This window comes from Callithrix jacchus, chromosome 16 (assembly GCF_049354715.1).
Source record: "Callithrix jacchus isolate 240 chromosome 16, calJac240_pri, whole genome shotgun sequence".
Lineage (NCBI taxonomy): Eukaryota > Metazoa > Chordata > Mammalia > Primates > Cebidae > Callithrix > Callithrix jacchus.
In genome coordinates, this window is record NC_133517.1 from 35059061 (window position 1) to 35077380 (window position 18320).

General features: G+C 39.5%; 1 protein-coding gene across 5 annotated transcripts in view; it reads left to right on the forward strand.

The window, feature by feature from the left end:
• The first annotated feature begins 16261 nt into the window (after positions 1 to 16261).
• The window catches only part of RUNX1T1 (RUNX1 partner transcriptional co-repressor 1), a 146475-nt gene continuing 144416 nt past the window's right edge, over positions 16262 to 18320 (forward strand). For all 5 annotated transcript variants that reach the window (XM_078352710.1, XM_078352715.1, XM_078352704.1 and 2 more), the window contains exon 1: positions 16262 to 16691. Coding sequence is in view for 1 of the 5 variants with exons in the window: in XM_078352708.1 (XP_078208834.1) it covers positions 16664 to 16691 (28 nt within the window). In the remaining 4 variants the exon portion in view is untranslated. The remainder of the gene's footprint in view (positions 16692 to 18320) is intronic.

Genomic DNA, 18320 nt, shown 5'->3' on the forward strand with positions numbered 1-18320 from the left:
ATCAGCTCTGGAAGTGCTGTGTGTGTCACTTATCCTACTTCATTAGCCAGAAGCCAGTCCCAGAGCCCTATGCTAACTAACTACAAGGAGGCTGGCAAAAATAGTTTAGTTGTGTGCCCAGAAAAAAATGTGAAATTATTTTAGTAGTGCACGGTATTGTCTTTGCTGCAAAGGAATAGGTGATTGGAGATTAATGGTTTAGAAAAGTTCATAATTTGAATTTAAATACTTTAACTCTTTAAATGCAACCCCCCCTCCTTTTTTTCTGGATGGAGTCTCACTCTTGTAGGACAGGCTGGAGTGCAGTAGTGTGATCTTGGCTCAATGCAATCTCTGCCTCCTGGGTTAAAGCTGTTCTCTGCTGTAGCCTCCCAAGTAGCTAGGACTGCAGGGGCCCACCACTATGCCCAGCTAATTTTGTATTTTTAGTGGAGATGGGGTTTCACCATCTTGGTCAGGCTGGTCTTGATTTCCTAACCTTGTGATCCACCCACTTCTGCCTTCCAAGGTGCTGGGATTACAGGTGTGAGCCACCGCGCCTGGCCCACCGCTTTCTAGAATTGTTTTTACCTTCTTCCTGGAAACATACAAAGCAAAAGTGAAATTTTGGTGACACTGGTTTTATAGTGTTACTTTGATTATTGTCAGATAAAAATGCATGTGAATATGGAAAAGTGTAGTTATTTAGAGACCAGGATTCTAGTCTAGCACCCTACTTACTATTTAACCTTGAAAACATCCCTTCCTTCCCTCCTTCCTTCCTTCCTTCCTTCCTTCCTTCCTTCCTTCCTTCCTCCCTCCCTCCCTCTCTCCCTCTCTCTCACTTTCTTTTTTCTTTCTTTCTTTTCTTCTTTTCTTTCTTTTCTTTCTTTCCTTCCTTCCTTCTTTTTCTTTTTTTCCACTAAGCCTAAGAGGCTTTCTTTCATATGTAAAATGAGCAGAGTAATGCTTGCCTTTCCTCCTTTCAACACTATCAGACTCAGATGAGACATATAATGTGGAAGCATCTTAAAATTCTGAAGTGCTACTCAAATGTAAGCTATTATTATCACATTCTCAATCTTATTCAAAGCCATGTGCTTTTGAATTGTCCTATATAGATTCATTATAGGACACAGATATGGAAAACATTTTAGAAATTATTTAGTGCAAACGTTACAGGTGCAAAAACTATGATCCTAAGAGATGAAGTGACTTGCCTGAGGTCACACTGTTGGCCAATGACAGTCACATCTTGAAGACCATTGGTTAAGTTTCAATAGTTTCCAAATGGAGAAATGCTATGCATGTGGCGTAAGACTCACTGGGAAAGGTGTTAAAAATACGAAGTTTCAAGATTCAGATTTTGATTTAATAAATCTGAAAAGAGGCCAGTAAATTTGTATTTTTAAAGTAAATCAATTGCCATCATAACTTGTTACTGGCTCAAAAGGAAGTTAAATTATTTTAGCTACTCTGAAAAGTGAGAATAAAAAGAGTATTCTTAATTTTTTTTTTCCTTTAAAAGACAACTTGTATTTCTGAGAGGAGCAGCAGGCCAGCCCTCTACCCATCTTTCACTCAACAGCTTAATGAAAGTCAGCACATATTTAGTCAATGACAGATTATGTGTGAATCTGTAATTAGGCAGCTAATCTTTTTTTTAAAAAATATATTTCCAAGTATTAATATGTACATTTTCAAGAGTCTAAATGCTAGGTAACTTCTCTGAATATATTTGAGTCTCCTAGCTTTTCTTTCCCTAAGGTCAATTCATTTTTAAATTTTATTTATTTTACTTAGAGACGGAGTCTCGCTCTGTTGCCCAGGCTGGAGTGCAGTGGTGCAATCTTGGCTCACTGCAACCTCCACCTCCTGGGTTCAAGCGATTCTCATGCCTCAGTCTCCTGAGTACCTGGGACTACAGGCAAGTGCTACCACACTAGAAAGGGCACTTTAGCTACAACAGTAATAGAGCAGATAATAGAAATACATGTAATTTTTTGGGAAAATAACGTTGTAGTGACTAAGAAGGATAAAAGAGAAAAAAATTGTATTCTAAGTATACACATATGTAGGATGTACATCCTCTATGTTAATCACTCATATCTGATACCTAATTTATACAGTTAGTAGTTAGAACATATCCAGGGGTTAAGCCTTAAGGTTGTGAATGAATTAGCCTGTCCCAGGGGATAATGGGATCCAGACCCTCCCACTTGCCTCAGGCAGTTAGAGAGCACAAAGAGAGATGATTAAGAAAATCAGAAAGACTTTCTCTGGAAGTAAAGTCTGTGCTTTGAAGGGTAGGTTCCCTTCTACTGAGAGGACGGCTGATGAGTAGAAATATCTTCACCTTAGTAGAGTAAAATACCTTCACCTTGGGGAGATGTAGACTGGGTGACTACAGACTTGTAGAGACAGTACTCATGTTTGCATTATATCCTCCCAGTTTTTTATAAAACCTCAGAGACAATTTGCACCTTTACTTCTTTTATATTTTTGTTTGAGAGTAGGAGTCCTTTGGAAAACTCATAACTTAGGAGTCTTCTTCCACAAGAAGGTCCTGATAAAAAGGAGAGGGATGCTACTTCCCTTATTGGAACAACCTTGAGTTTTTCTCTGTCCAAGTTAGCAGCCACTAGTTAACATTTTACCAGCATCCTGCCAACTCCTTTTTAAAAAAGTGTTATTATCAAAATGATATTGTTAAAATGATCATACTACTCAAAGCAATCTACAGATTTAACACAATCTCTATTGAAATACCAATGACATTCTTTGCAGAAATAGGGAAATAAAACCTAAAATTGGTATAAACCACAAAAGAGCCAGAAAAGTTGAGGTAATCTGAGAAAAAAGAATAAAGCTGGAGGCATCTCAGTATCTGGTTTCAAAATATACTCAAAGCTACTGTAACCAAAACAGCATGCCACTGATATAAAAACAGATACATAGACAAATACAACAGAATAGAGAATCCAGAAATAAATTCATGTGTTTATAGCCAAATGATCTTTGACAAAATCACCAAGAATATATCTGGGGAAAGGATACCCTCTTCAATTGGTGCTTGGAAAACTAAACATTCATATTCAGAAGAATAAGCTAGACACCTATCTTTTACGATAAACAGAAATCAAGCCAAAATGGGCTAAACACTTAAGCCTAAGACCCAAAAGTATAATACTACTAGAAGAAAACATAGAGTAATGCTACAGGGCATTCATTGGTCTAGGCACAGAATTCATGGCTAACACTTCAAAAGCATAGGCAACAAAGTCAAAAAAAGGACAAACATGACTATATTAAACTGAATAGCTTCTGCACAGCAAAGGAAACAATAAAAACATGAAGAGACAACCTGTTAAATGGGAGAAAATATTTGCAGAGTATTCAGCCTACAAGAGATGAATGTTCAGAATATAGGAGACTCAAACGACTCAATAGCAAAAGAAATAAGTAATAACCTTTAATGAGCAGGCAAAAGATCTGAATAGACATTTCTCAAAAGAAGACATACAAGTAGGCAACAGGCAAATAAAAACATGCTCAACATCACTAATCATCAGAAAAATGCAAATCAAAACCAAAATGAAATATAATCTCACCCCAAATAAAATGACTATTGTCAAAAAGACAAAAAATAGGCCGGGCTCAGTGGCTCACGCCTGTAATTCTGGCACTTTGGGAAGCCAAGGCAGGTGGATCACTTGAGATCACAAGTTGGAGAGAAGTATGGTCAACACAGTGAAACCCTGTCTCTACTAAAAATACAAAAATTAGCTGGTTGTGGTGGCACATACCTGTAATCCCAGCTACTCAGGAGGGTGAGGCAAGAGAATTGCTTGAACCTGGGAGGCAGAGGTTGTAGTGACCCAAGATTGACTGCACCATGGCACTCCAGTCTGAATGAAAGCAAGACTCTATTTTATTTTATTTTATTTTTTTGAGACAGAGTTTCGCTCTTGTTACCCAGGCTGGAGTGCAATGGCGTGATCTCGGCTCACCGCAACCTCCGCCTCCTGGGTTCAGGCAATTCTCCTGCCTCAGCCTCCTGAGTAGCTGGGATTACAGGCACGTGACACCGTGCCCAGCTAATTTTTTGTATTTTGAGTAGAGACGGGGTTTCATCATGTTTACCAGGATGGTCTCGATCTCTTGATCTCGTGATCCACCCGCCTCAGCCTCCCAAAGTACTGGGATTACAGGTGTGAGCCACTGCGCCCGGCCTAAGACTCTATTTTAAAAAGAAAAGAATAACAAATGCTGGCAAGGATGCAGAGAAAAGGGAGTTCTTATACACTGTGGTAAGATTGTAAATTAGTACAGCCATTATGGAAAAGAGTATGAAGATTTCTCAAAAAACTAAAAGTAGAATTACCTATGATCCAGCAGTCCCTCTTCTGGGAATTTTTTTTTTTTTTTTTTTTTTTTTTTTTTTTTTGAGACGGAGTTTCGCTCTTGTTACCCAGGCTGGAGTGCAATGGCACGATCTCGGCTCACCGCAACCTCCGCCCCCTGGGTTCAGACAATTCTCCTGCCTCAGCCTCCTGAGTAGCTGGGATTACAGGCACACGCCACTGTGCCCAGCTAATTTTTTTGTAATTTTAAGTACAGACGGGGTTTCACTATGTTGACCAGGTTGGTCTCGATCTGCCGACCTCGTGATCCACCCGCCTCGGCCTCCCAAAGTGCTGGGATTACAGGCTTGAGCCACCGCGCCCGGCCCCGGGAATTTATCCAAAGGAAAGGAAATCATTATATTAGAAAGACACCTGCACCTCCATGCTCACTACAACACTATTCAATAATATGGAATCAACTTAAGTGCCCATCAATGAATGAATAAAGAAGATGTGTGTATACACAATGGAATACTATTCAGTCATAAGTAAGAATGAAATCCTGTCATTTGCAGCAACATGGTTGGACTTGAGGTCATTACGTTAAGTGAAATAAGCCTGGAACAGAAAGGCAAATATCCCATGTCCTCACACATGTGAAATCTTATGGAGGTAGAAAGTGGAATGATAGTTACCAGGGACTGGAGTGGGGAGATGGGTGAAGAAAGGTTGGTTAGTAAGTACGAACACACAGAATAAAAAGTTCTAGTGTTTGCTAACCTAGTAGGGTGACTATCGTTAACAATATATTGCATGTTTCTAAAATAGCTAGAAAAGAAGATTTGAAACATTCCTAACACAAAAAAATGATAACTGCCAAAGTGATGGAGGTCCTAAACACCCTGATTTATCATTACACATTCATTGCATGTATCAAAATATCACCTGTATGCCATAAATATGTACAAATATTATGTATCAATAAACAAAACCCTCTTAATTCAAGGATCCCCTTCCTTAAGAAGGCCCTGAGGAAAAGGAGATACTTCTTCCCTCATTGGAGCAATCTTGAGATGTTCTCCTTCCAAATTAGCAGCCAACAGTGTTTTACCAGCATTCTGCCAGCTCCCTTTTAAGAACTAGAGGCAGCTTCTGAGGTTCCAGATTTTGAGATTTGTGACCCCATGGAGAGGACTTGAATTGCAGATGACTGCCATGGTCTTTGCCATTTGATTCCAGAAGGGCTTGCTCTTAGAATTAGACATCAGTGAAACTGAGCTCTTTAGTTTTTCTCTACCCTTATACTTGACCTGAGAAGTTTAGGAAAAGAAAATATATATTTTCATTGGTGTTTTTCAACAGAAACCTGAAACCTGAGCCATGACTTCTGGAGAAGCAGGATTAGCTGTAGCAAGACCTTAGAGACTGGACCAGACTTATCTTAACCCAGACTACCATGGTTCAAATCCTGCATCTGCCATTTACGAGCTGTGAAGACTTAGGCAAGTTACTCCCAGCCTGGGCTCCGTTTTCTTTCCTGGGACATAATAGAACCTCTCTCTCACTATTTAGTAATGCAAGAGGTAACACTTGAAAAGTGGTGCATAAAACAGAGCCCAGCACATGGGAGGAACTATGGTGAGGGAGGGCATTTACCACCTTGGCAAACACTTGTTTCCCCTCATGGAGATATTGGAGACAGGGTGGTGATTTCATGAGGCCAATATAACTTAGGCAAGAGAAACTTCAGTGACAACCACCGTGAATGAAAGATAAACTGATGTCGTCAAATGTTTTTTGAGTGAGACTAAGAGACTCTGCAGAATCCAAGAAATAAGAAAAAAGACTACCCTCTTAATTGGATTTTCAGTGACTGGTGAGACAGGGACTGGAGAGAAAGGCATAATTCCACTTAAATTTATGAAGACATAAAAGAAAATTAATATTCTATGTATTTATAGGTGTGTGCATATGTTTAGGCATTTTAGGTCTATATATGTGTTAAAATACATTGAAGTACATATATTTTTGCTTATGTGTTTCTGCATGTGGATATATGCATGTGTGTTTCTCTATGAAAAAAGCAATTCAAAGTGACCATAAACCTATTATATAGCTCTCAATTTTACCTCCTGTAACAGTCCGTTAGTTGTCTTATTTCCCAACTGTTAGCACAGTGATGTGTGTGTTGTGTGTGCCATTAAATTCTGGAGTAAATGGCAGAGAAAGTGAAAATTGTAATAAAATTTTTAACATATAAACTATGCATCATCTGTGTATATAAACTATGTATCATCTGCTACCTGTGCATCATTCCCCCACTCCCACACTATATTTTTTTATATTTTCCTTTTTAAAGTTAATAATAATAACAATATCATAGCTGTGGTTCATAGAAAGAAAAGAAACAGATTCCTGACATAGTACAAGCTGAAGCAGAGAAAAAAAATTTAAGCATAGGAAGGTAGGTGATGAGCACATTTCTCATTCTATCTACTGGGCAAGAGAGCCAAAGTGGAAAGCATTTAGATTTCTCTTTCCTAGGAAGCAGCAGCAAATTATTTAAAAAGCCCACTATCCTTCACACCAAGACTACATACCAGCTCACATCTACTTTGAAGACATATAAAACAAATGCTAATGAATGCTAGACTTCCTGTGAAGTAAGCACTTCCAGGTGAGAAAAATGGGAACTTAAAGGAAGGTTAAGTGGTTTAAGGCCACCCAGTTGACAATTGGCAGAAAAGGAATTCAATTCCAGGTCTCATAGACCACAAACCCTAAGATCCTTCTTCCTCTTTTCCCCTCCCCTCCCCCCCTCCCCTCCTTTCTCCTCTCCTCTCCTCTTCTCTTTTCTCTCTTTTCTTTTCTTGACTGGGTCTTGCTCTGTTTCCCAGGCTGGATTGTAGTGATGTAATCATATCTCACTGTAACCTAGAACTCCTCGGCTCAAGTGATCCTCCTGTTTTAGCCTGCCTAGTAGCTAGGACTACTACTTGTGCCATTATACACAGCTGATTTGTTAATGTTTTGTAGAGACAAGGTCTTGTAATGTTGCCCATGCTAGCCACCATCTTTCTCCATACTGTACTGGCCTTATAGAGGTACTGAACACCAGGATAAAAACTGAAAAACCTTGATGTCTTCATGGATGATGAGAAGAAACAACTCAATAAGCAAAACACTGGAAAACGTTCTATTCTAGTTTAAAACAATCCTAGTTGTTTCAAAAGCCCATTAGTGTTATTTTGTATTGGAGAGGAGACCATTATATTTCATGAGAGACTTCCTTCAAGGAAAGTTTTCCACATGACCTGGGCACTCTGACCGCAGTCGACTGCATCAGAGATGAGCTCCTAACCCAGCCTTCAGGCAATGAGATGGTCTGCTTCCAAAGTATAGATGGCGATTGACTGATTCAGTCTCTCTGTCTTTCTCTCTATTTGGATTTTATAACAGTGTGCATCAGTTCGTAGAAACACAGACATGAAGCCAGGTGTGGTGGCAGGTGTCTATAGTCCCAGTTGCTTAGAAGGTTGAGGTGGGAGGATCAGTTGAGCTCAGGAATTCAAGACCAGCCTAAGCAAAATACCTTATCTCTAAAAAAAATAAATAAACTGTTAATTAAAAATTTTAAAAAAATGAAAGACACAGACATGACAATAAACGTAAGCCATGACTTACTAGAAATCACAGAACAGTCAAAGCAATGAGTGAGCAGAATTCATAAAATAGAGGACTAAGAATTGAGTCAACAGTGGAAGGAGCAGGTGCAGAGGGATGGAGAGCACTGGTGGCGAGAAGGCTGGGACATTCAGGCCTGAAGCCAGTGGGGCATTAAGGTAGACTGCTGAAGAAGGACAAGAAGGAATAATTGGGTCACTGCTATTCTGGTCTCTCCAGTGAGGCCTGGGTGTATGCTGGTGGTTTCCTGCCTTCTGCGTTTCTCCTGTAGCCTTACAACCAACTCCGTGAACTAAGTGAAATAACCCGAGTGCACCTCTGTTCTTTGCACCTTGATCAAGCTTAATACATTAGCTTACAATTTTATTTAAAAAGCTTAAAAGGTCTAATTGACAATTTACTGTCACTCATGAGGTACATCTAAAGACAACTGCTTGAGAGCTGCTTCTATCTTTAGATAATTCTCTGGCAAAAGTGGATTTCAAAACCAAAAAATTTAAAACTACATTAACATAGACAAAAAGGGCTTTAATTGGGTAACTATCAGGTTCCACTATCTAAATGAATTTTCCACTCTATTAAAATAACAATGATTTAAACTTCAAAGCAAACTTAGCCTCGTTGTTTACCCTGTCACTCTAAGTACTTCTGTAAGATATCTAGATCTTTTGTCAGACATTTGTTACTGAGCTTAATTTGTCTTTGTTCCTTTTTAAAGTCTTGATTCACAAAGCACAGGAATGCTTTGAATTTGTTTTCTAATGCAATTCTATTTTATACCTGTGTAAAGAAATGTCTAATTTTGAATGTGTACAAATAGATAGAACCCACAAGTGAAAGTGAAGATGTTAGGAAGAGGTTGGAGGGAATTGAAATACCAAAAGCTCTAAGGGAATTGTGGAATATTTATGAAAATATGTGGTGCGTTTTGAAATGCAGGTGTCTCTGGGACTGGAAATGTAACCATAGGAAGGAAAATTGTCTTTAATAAATCTTCTTAATTAAAAACTATTGTTCAGAAAAAATATAAATCCTCCTCCAATATTAGAAACAGTAGCAAAAGGTGAGAAAAGTATGGATTCAATCAAATTGCAGCAAAGAATTGTTATTAAGAGTTCCTGGTTACAACAATTTTCTTTTTAAGCTAAAGAAGTAGCATTTTGGTAGACTAAACATAAATTGTTTGCTATTATGGTACACAATGAGGTGAAAACAATGGAGGCTTGTAGCACAAAAATATATCCAATTATTGATAGGGACAGAGAGTGTGTTAGAATCACTGTTAAATCACATGAACGTAATTTTTTTTCAGTTGCAAGGGATTTGAATTGGTGCTTCTCCTGGTCAAAGGACTCAAAATCGATAACGATAAATAAACCTGGTCTAGTCTTCCTCTCAGTATTCAAGTTCCCTCTGAGACCCAAACAGAATGCTTTAAAGTGAAAATGTATACGTGATTGCCTTTATGAAAAACATATACATTTCTCTTTTCTTCTCAGTCTTTAATTGTCATTAAACTTTAAAAGCACTAGGTCATTCAGTTAAACCAGTGCACTATGCATAATTGTCATAACATGTCAATAGAATGAAGCAAACTAATTTCATAATTAGGTGAGCTGAATTAACCAGAGGCTGAGCCCTGCCTTGCATAGTAGATGATGCACAATATCTGACTAAAGACCTCTGTTCACCACTACAAGGGAATGGGGTGTTGGAGTGGCCTGTGGCTATGCACCAGGTAGTAGTAATAAATTGCACACCTTAAATTCATTGATACATACTACTTTTTCTTAGTTACACATTGCAGATGGCCCATGAACCTAGTTAAACACTAGGCAAATATAGTCACAGGCAAGGGACAGCTATCAATGACCTCTTAAACGAGAGTTACAACTCTTCTGCAGTAATCATTCAGGGTTCAACTTTTGAAGAGCTTTCAGTCTTGTTTAGATAAACAGCTTTGTGACTGCTTATTTTATTAGTCTGATAATGGACCTCCATTGTTGATTGCAGGTGCCCGAACAGCAGGTGGGGACGTTAGAGACCTTATTCATGTGTGAGTCTGCTTTTCTCCTGTCATGGATGCAGTGTTCTCTATGATGTTCTGTGTTTGTCAGGAGTGCAGGAATGCTGTGGGTCTTTGTGCAAACTGTGAAAGAGGAGCTCTTCATATAGAGGAGGATGGTAAGGTATGATGTTCTCAATGCTTCTAGCAATGTCTAAAGCCTTGTTCCTGATGGTGTGATCATCATTGGTCCACACTATCAGAAGAATTATCTGGAATTCCAGGCATTATCTGGAAACGTTAGATATGTAGAATCTTGGGCCCCAGCTCAGACCCAGTGACCCAGATTTTGTATTTTAATACAATCTCCAGGTACATAGTATGCACATTAAAGTTTAGATGCACAGCTCTTAAGTAATACATTTGTTCTTCACTATTAGAAAGAATGACTAGTTTCCTTGACATGTAGTAAGACTGCTCTCTCTCTTTTCTCTCTCTCTATATGTATATATAAAATAAAAATTTGAAGATTTGGGGCAAATGTCTGTCTAGAAGTGATTTTTTTCCCCCCAGAAACACGACAAACCAAAATTTCCTATCTTGTAGAATGTTTTTTCCTTCAAAGAAATTGGACCAAATTGCAGGGTATGGAGGGTAAGCTGGGTGGCTGATACCACCGATCCTGTAGACTTATAGGTGCCTAATATAAAGGGTAGATTGATCAAATGATTTTCTTAAAGGCACAGATGAAGCCTATGGGGAAAATTTAGAAAGGTGAACTGAACTGGACCTGGGAGACTAATATGCCCTTTCTAACTATGTAGTCTTCCAGTGAAACAAAGAGATAGCTCAGTTGGTGGCTAGCCCTATTAAGAAAAAAATAAGTAAGAAAAAAGTAAGAACTGAGAAAAGCAACTTCATGCTGAACATGATTAACAGCAGTCTGTATTTGCTACAGATTTGTTGGCCAAAAATTTCTTCCCTTCCCTCTGCTGTGCTGTGAGCCAGTTGGCTGCTGTTTTCTCCCCAGAGGTGGATGCACTACAGTGATGTGGTAATTCCCGCATGAAAACAGTCTTATGAGGTGATATGGGATTCATCAGACTGGAGTGTACATGGAGTAAATTGATATTTTTAAAGGATTAGGAAAAATGAGATGATTAAAATACATGTACATCTTTTAGAGGGCAGATTTAACATGGACATAGATACACTGATCTTGCATAACGAAGACATAAATTTCCAAATAAAAATGATTCTTTACTAAGTATAAACACCATTTAAAACCATTTAAACAATCTGGATTATATACACTATCAGCGATACAGTTAATTATATGAATTAAATTAAATGAAAGACTGAGAGCATGCCCTAGACAAATTAAACAGCTTGTGAATTTTTACTGCATATTGATGTGTATGCTGAAGAATACATGTTTCAACTACTATAGGAGACTAGAAGGAAAGAATTACTTATGCTGGCTTGAAGTTTCTTTTTGTGGTGTTTTCAAAATAAATCTTAGCTCATTGTAGAAAGTACGCTGAATTTTCAGAAAAATTTGTGGTTTATTGTAAAATCTAAAAGAATTTTATACACAAGTAAAACAAAAACACAAGAATATATACTTTTCACATCAAATTCACCAAGTCACCATTTTTACAGGAAGTGTTGATATGTACAAATAAAACAACATGAAAGTATTTATATGCACATGTAAAATGACAACAAATTGATATCCAAGATTTTCATTTAAAATCTTGGTAATGTTAAAATCTTAGGTTTCTTAATACTGCAGTCAAAAAGAAGTCAAGTTGGTAGCATTTTTTTTACTTAGATAAGATAACTAAGTGGGAACTTTTTAAACCTCTTATTCATTCATTATTCAACAATTATTTATTGAGCACCTAATATGTGCTAAGCACCATTCAGTGAGCAACAATTATTGTCTTTGCACAGTTACAGCACAATAATATATGCCTAATTGACAATTATATAGACAGGATAACCAATACAAATACAGTGAGAAAGAAAAAAAATCTTCACTAAGCACATTCAATAAAAAATGTAAAATATTGGATTTCCATGGGGGGATATTATATAATTTTATTCTGGTTTATGGTATTTAAAAAAATCAACTTTCAAAGATGGGGTGGGAAATATTCCATTTAAATGAGAAACATGTGAATAAGATATTTTATTTGGCATCGTTTTTCATGAATTAGCTATAAAAGGTCACATGAGATAATTACTAGATTACAGATAGTTGTACATATAAAAGCACATATATGTATGACAAGTATGCATGTGTGTTTCATTTTATATAATAAATGCATTCTTGCAGAGTTTAATGTGTCAAAATCTGACAAATACAAATATTTAATATTTAAAAATTAAAACTCATTTTTAAAAGAAACACTAATATGTATTTTTTGAGAAACTTTTCCAAGTCTATTTTTTCAAATTAAATAAATAATTAAAATTTTACAAATGTGACTTTCGGGATGCAAACTGGTTTTAAAGTAGTACAGAAAAGCATGATTATCTGAACACATAGGAATCACACACACACAAAATCAACCCAATGTCTGCAGGTTTGCAGCTAAGTCACGCCAAATTGATCAGTTTATTTGAGGGAATGATGGAAGCTATTTTTAATTTATAAATTTTCTACTTAACGAAGTATATTATCTTAGGTTAAAGGTCTACAAACAACTAATGTATTTATACTGCATATTGAACATGTACTAAGTTTATGTTTTTCAACTACTAGAGTATAAAATAAAAAGATTTCTGCAATGTATTCTTTTTTTGGTGCACATTCTAAAACGAAACATTAAAGAAGTTAAAAAGCAAAACTGCAAAGATTTGGAATAAAATTTGTCATGTAAAGCTCAAAAAGTAAATTATATAAAATTATACAGCAAAAGAGAGAGAAATTGCAAAGAGTGGGTAAGTCTAAATTTATGAAAACTTAATTATGGCTTGCCATTCTTTATGTTTATCATATTCTTTTTTTGTACAAATACAATAAATAATTTTGTTAGAAGTAAGTAACAATGGTAATTAAGGATTTTCCTCAACCTAGGCAAACAGGAGGACTTTTCCAAGGAATAGAAACTCACAGCTTGGGAGTCGTTTAAACTTTAAGATCTATAAGGAGGAATTTTAAACATGCTAATTAAGTACTTGTTAACATTTTGTATAGGAATTCCTTTTTGTTAAAGGTGAATCACACATCTCTAAAGAAGGTAATACGTACGCATCTGAAATTTGTATTAAAAGCTCTACTTTTTTACAGAATTGATTTAAAGGAAAACAAAAAGCATCCTTAGGCAGCATTACTGAAAAAAAAAAACAAAACAAAAAACCAAAAAATAGAAAAAAACCCACCACCCTGTAAATTGAAAGAACTCAGTATTTAATTTGATGATGTAAGAAAATATCTTCTAAAGTGTGAAAAATGAAAATTGTTAGTGAGGGTTTAAAAATATTTTAAGACGTTATTTTGTATTTTATCTTTTAATTTAGTGGTTCTGTTGTGGTAGGTAGGTGCTTAAATTTCTAAGCAATTTCTTCTTTTTTTATTTTTATGTTTTTTTTTTTTTTCTGTAAACTAGTCTTGAGGGTACAGAAACCTGATCTTTCCTGTGAGTGTACAGATATGAGGACTTATTATTTGTCCTGTCTCCTTGGATTTTTAAAAATCAATTGTTTGTTTTGAACATTATCATATGTATCTGCCACCCCAAGTCTAAGGTAACCAAATATTTTATGGCCCTGTACTGTCTTCAGGTAATTCACACTCTCCCACCACAGGTTATCAACCTGTTCTTCTATTTTCATTTAATGTTTTATTTTCCTAGATTTTGTAATTCAAGAATCATCTTATGCTTGAGTTGGCCCCTATAATCATTATTTGCTCCAAATAAAGAAGTTAGGAGATAATACGAAGATACACCCTACAGAAAAATATGTTCTACATTTTGTAGAACACAGCCCTCTCAAGGAGGTAGCAAGTAGGATTAAGGAATATATTGAATAATTATTTCTACATCTACTCCAGGATGCAGGTTCTTCCATTGCTTTTATTAGAATTTGGGAAAAAAAACACCCTCAAGTTGCAATATTTTCTATCTGATATAAAACCAAACCGAGAATTTTTAAGAAGTATAACTAAAGAATGATCATTATTTTTCCAGAAGTACTACTAGCAAAAGGGAAGATCCTATAGGGTTTGTGGCTTCTTATAAAATATGCCTTGTTGTCATAAATGTAGCATGATGGTTTAAAACTCTGATTTGATTTCCTGCCAGTTACTTTCCATTGATTTAGAAGTTCAAAGTTTCTATCATAATTTTACACCTACATTGGCAGAATTCACAGACAGAAAAAAAATTTAGCATAGCATTTCCATTTTATTTCTCCACCTGTTTTTTTACAACATAAAACTATTACTGATTTACTTTTTATATATTTTAAATGATTTTAGAAGTAACACTATTTCACAAGAATTATTCCTGATTTAGATGTCATTTTATTAATTTTAAATAAAGATGAATATATGCTTCCAGAATCCAAAGTATTTGGTTTTGATTTGGGGGACAGAAGAGATAATACAAGTAATAGAATAATAAAATGTCACCATGATTTTATTGTTTTAAGAACAATAGTAAGCTTTGACATAATTTTCCTACAGAAAGGAGTTATATTAGCATGATGTACATAAAATTTTATAGTTTAAGATATTCATGCTATTAAGATGAGTAGCGAGCAGTATAGCAAAATATAAAGAACTGTAATGCAGAAATTACTAAAGAATGTACACCTTGATAAAATGAGAGATTCAAATTAAGAGCATCATAATATCAAATACCAAGATTTAACATTGCAATTCATTAATCTATTATAATTCATTAGACAAATGTCCGAGGGAGAGGGAGAATGTACAATGAGTGTTTTCTGGAAATGAATTGCTAAAAATTAGTAGAGTCTGAAAAGACTTCAGAATTGGAAACTCCAGCTGGGTTTAAAAGGATGGGGGAAGGGATTTTACTCACTATTAAATATTTGAAACACCACTTCAAAATATAAAACCCACAAATATCTTATCAGTTCTTAACTGCATCAGGCATTCTCAGACTTTATCTCACGCTTTTTTTCCTTTGTAAAAATGAGATTTTAAAACACGTACTCAGGACATCTTACACTGATTTAGGCTAGTTGGGGAAAACATGGTTCAGAGTAGGATTTCAAATAGTTCAACTAAATACAATAACATTTGCAGTCAGGGTACTGTTCCATAGTAATTTTAAAAGATTTCATTTTACTTATTGCAAGCCGTTATCTCATCATATTTGACCTACATATTAATATTTTCATTATTATTCAAGCCCTTTTTTGCTCTGTACAAATTGTCAGTCCTCTTTACTGAGATTATTTATTTACTCTGGAAATATCTGGAATTCTTTCACCCTATCTTTTCCTCGGGGACTACCCCCCACCCTGCCCCAAGTATTGATATTAATGTCTGGGGGAGGGGGGCACATATAACAAAAACCTTAGAAAGCGGTCCCTCTTAATGGTATACTATGGGAGATGTAGAAAAACAAAGGGAATAAAAGAAAATGATAATTGTTTTCTCTAAGGCTATTATCTAATGCAAAAGCAAATAGTCAGTCTGGAAATCAGCTAACAGAAGGGGATTAGAGAGGAGATCTGAGAGTGGCTTGATTTCTAGCAGAGCTGTCTCTCCAGCCAGTGATGAGACACAGGCAGGGCAGCCAGGAGCGCTCCAGATGGCCGGGGAAAGTGGTCGTCTTGGGTTACTGCAGGGCACTCGGGCCGCCTGAGAGCTGGCGGCCGGGGAAGGCATCATTAGGGAGCCAACCCCACGTCCAGCCTGCACCGGAGAGGGCGAGGCCGGGAGGGAGGCCGCCCGCCCGCCCGCGCGCCCTAGCGTGCCGGGCCTGCCCATTGTTAACATATACTTGACCTCCGTGACCCCCGCACGACACAGATGTCTCCCACCTCCACCTCCCCCCCTACCCCGTCGCGGGCCCTCCCCCCTGCACCTGGTAGCGGCCGCGCAGCCGCCTCCCTCCCGAGCGGCCGCGGCGCCCCTGGCGCGAGCGCGCGCCGGAGCCGGCCTGATGCGGGCGCTCTCGGCGCACAGCGCGCGGCGCTCCTGCTCCCCGGCGGACGCTCGGCCGCCCTGCAGATAAATGCGTCGCCTTCCTCGAGAGTGAGCGAGGGCGGGCGAGGCAGACGCAGACGCCGCTTGTGACAGTGGCAATTCCCTGCGCCCCACATCACATTTGTCTGCCACAGCAGCAACAACAGAAAAGCGGAGGGAGGGAGGGAGGCGGGAGGAGGGGAGCAGAGCTCCGCAAGTCTTGGGCTCTGCTTGGAGGTTGCGTTTGGCTGGCGTCCCCGACCTCGGGCTTTTTGCACCGCAGCTCTCTCTGCGCAGCGCCGGGCGGCGGCAGTCGCTCCGCGGCGCGACTCCGCGGCCTCGTGGCGAGCGCGCGTGGGCAAGTGGCTGCGGACACTCTGGCCTCGCGAGGGAAGCCGCGCCGCGCCCTCGCCCCGTCGCCCCGTGGGCCGGCCGAGACGACGGGAAGTTTTATTTGCAGCTCGGAGCCCGTGGCGGATGGTGGGACTCTCCGGCCCTGTGCAGTGTAAGTGCCAGCGGGAGGGCTTGGCCGGCGGGCGGGCGGCGGGGACGGGCCCCTGGCTATTATGATTAATTACTGTTCCGATGACCGTCATCTTCGTTTGGATTATTCGACCGAGAGGCTCCAGGCTGTACTTGTCGCTCAATTAGGGTAGGACTACGCACCAGGGCAAAGGAACATCGCGGGTGACTTCGGTCTGCGATGACACTGAACTTCGCGGGTCAGCCGAGGATGCAGTTTTTACTATTAGATTCCCCACACTGTCTTTTTAAAGTAATTTTTCTTCCCTCTCCATAGTCACGGTATGCGAGCAGGAAGATGACTAGTGGGTTTCTCCCCCGACAACACAACTAGTCGAGGTGCCCACGGTGAATTTGGCAGGTGGCCCTATGCCCGCATCGTGGGTTTTTTTCTTTTTCTTTTTTTTGTAAACTGGAAGCAAAGACTTGCTTTGATGGTAGGAAAACTTAGCCCTAAGGAATAGGAGAGGCGGGATCGTAACTTTGGAACCCGGCTGCAACTTGGGTGGGGGTTTTCTTAGAGGTACCCAGGCGCCCTGCGCCCGCCTGCGAACTTTCTTTCCCTGTTACTCCTGGCAGATTGGGTTGCTGGAGTGGGAAACCCCTGGGTGAGCGGGCGGACGGCGGCTCCCTCCCGGGGCAGGTCCCGGGCTTCGCAGTCAGGGGCCGGATTGGCAGCGTCGTCCCCGCCCGACCTCCTCGCGCTCGGGACACGGCCGCCCCGGCCCTCCTGGGTGTTCCTGACGCTGCCCCGACTCCGTGTCTGCTTCTCCTGAGCGTGGAGCACAACCTTGTGCCCTGTAGCTCCCGCCCGACGGGGTCCAGACCCGAAGCAGCGTCCGGGGAATTCCTTTCGTCTTCTAGGAACCCCTCTGGTGAAGCCCCCGGGCCAGTGGAGACACGCTCCGAGGCCCGCCACTCATTGCTCTCTTTGCGAATCTGAAAGGACCGAATTGATTGGCGCGCCCAGACCTCTCTCCCTGGCGGACCTGGCGCTGACTGGGGTGCCTTGAGCAAATACGGCTAGGTCAGCACAAGGCGCTTAAATCCATTTTTATGAAACATGCTATTTTTTATTTTTTTGTAAGGGCGGTCAACCCGTGGAAAAGTTTTGAGTACTATGATTCCGGGAAGTAGGATGTGAGCCACAACTGTTACTAAAAATAGTCACCTTCCCTCCCCCTCTACCCCAAAAGGCCTTTTAGTTGGGGTGATTTGGCTGGGTGGCCGTACAGCCCATGGTCTCCTTATTCCTTGCAAAGCGTAGTGGAGAAATCCTTCAAGATTTGGCACCATAAATCCCACCGTGCTCCAACCTGGCTGCTGCTTCCTGGGGGAATCTGCAGAAGGTCGCTTTAAGGAATAGCTAGGATTCCGGTGGAGGAGGTCCTGCAGAACAGTGCCCGAGGCCAGAGCGAGGGAGTGAAGACTAGGAGAGCTGGAGAGGCCACTCCAGACAAACTTCATGTGCTTAATGTAACTCTGAGCCCCCTTGAATCTTTAACTTCGCTTTCCTTAATTAATCTGCCCAGGGCCTGTATATAAATGGTTGTCCACAGCTGCTGCAAATTGATTTATCTCCTGATAAAGGTCGGGTTGCTGACCAAAGCAT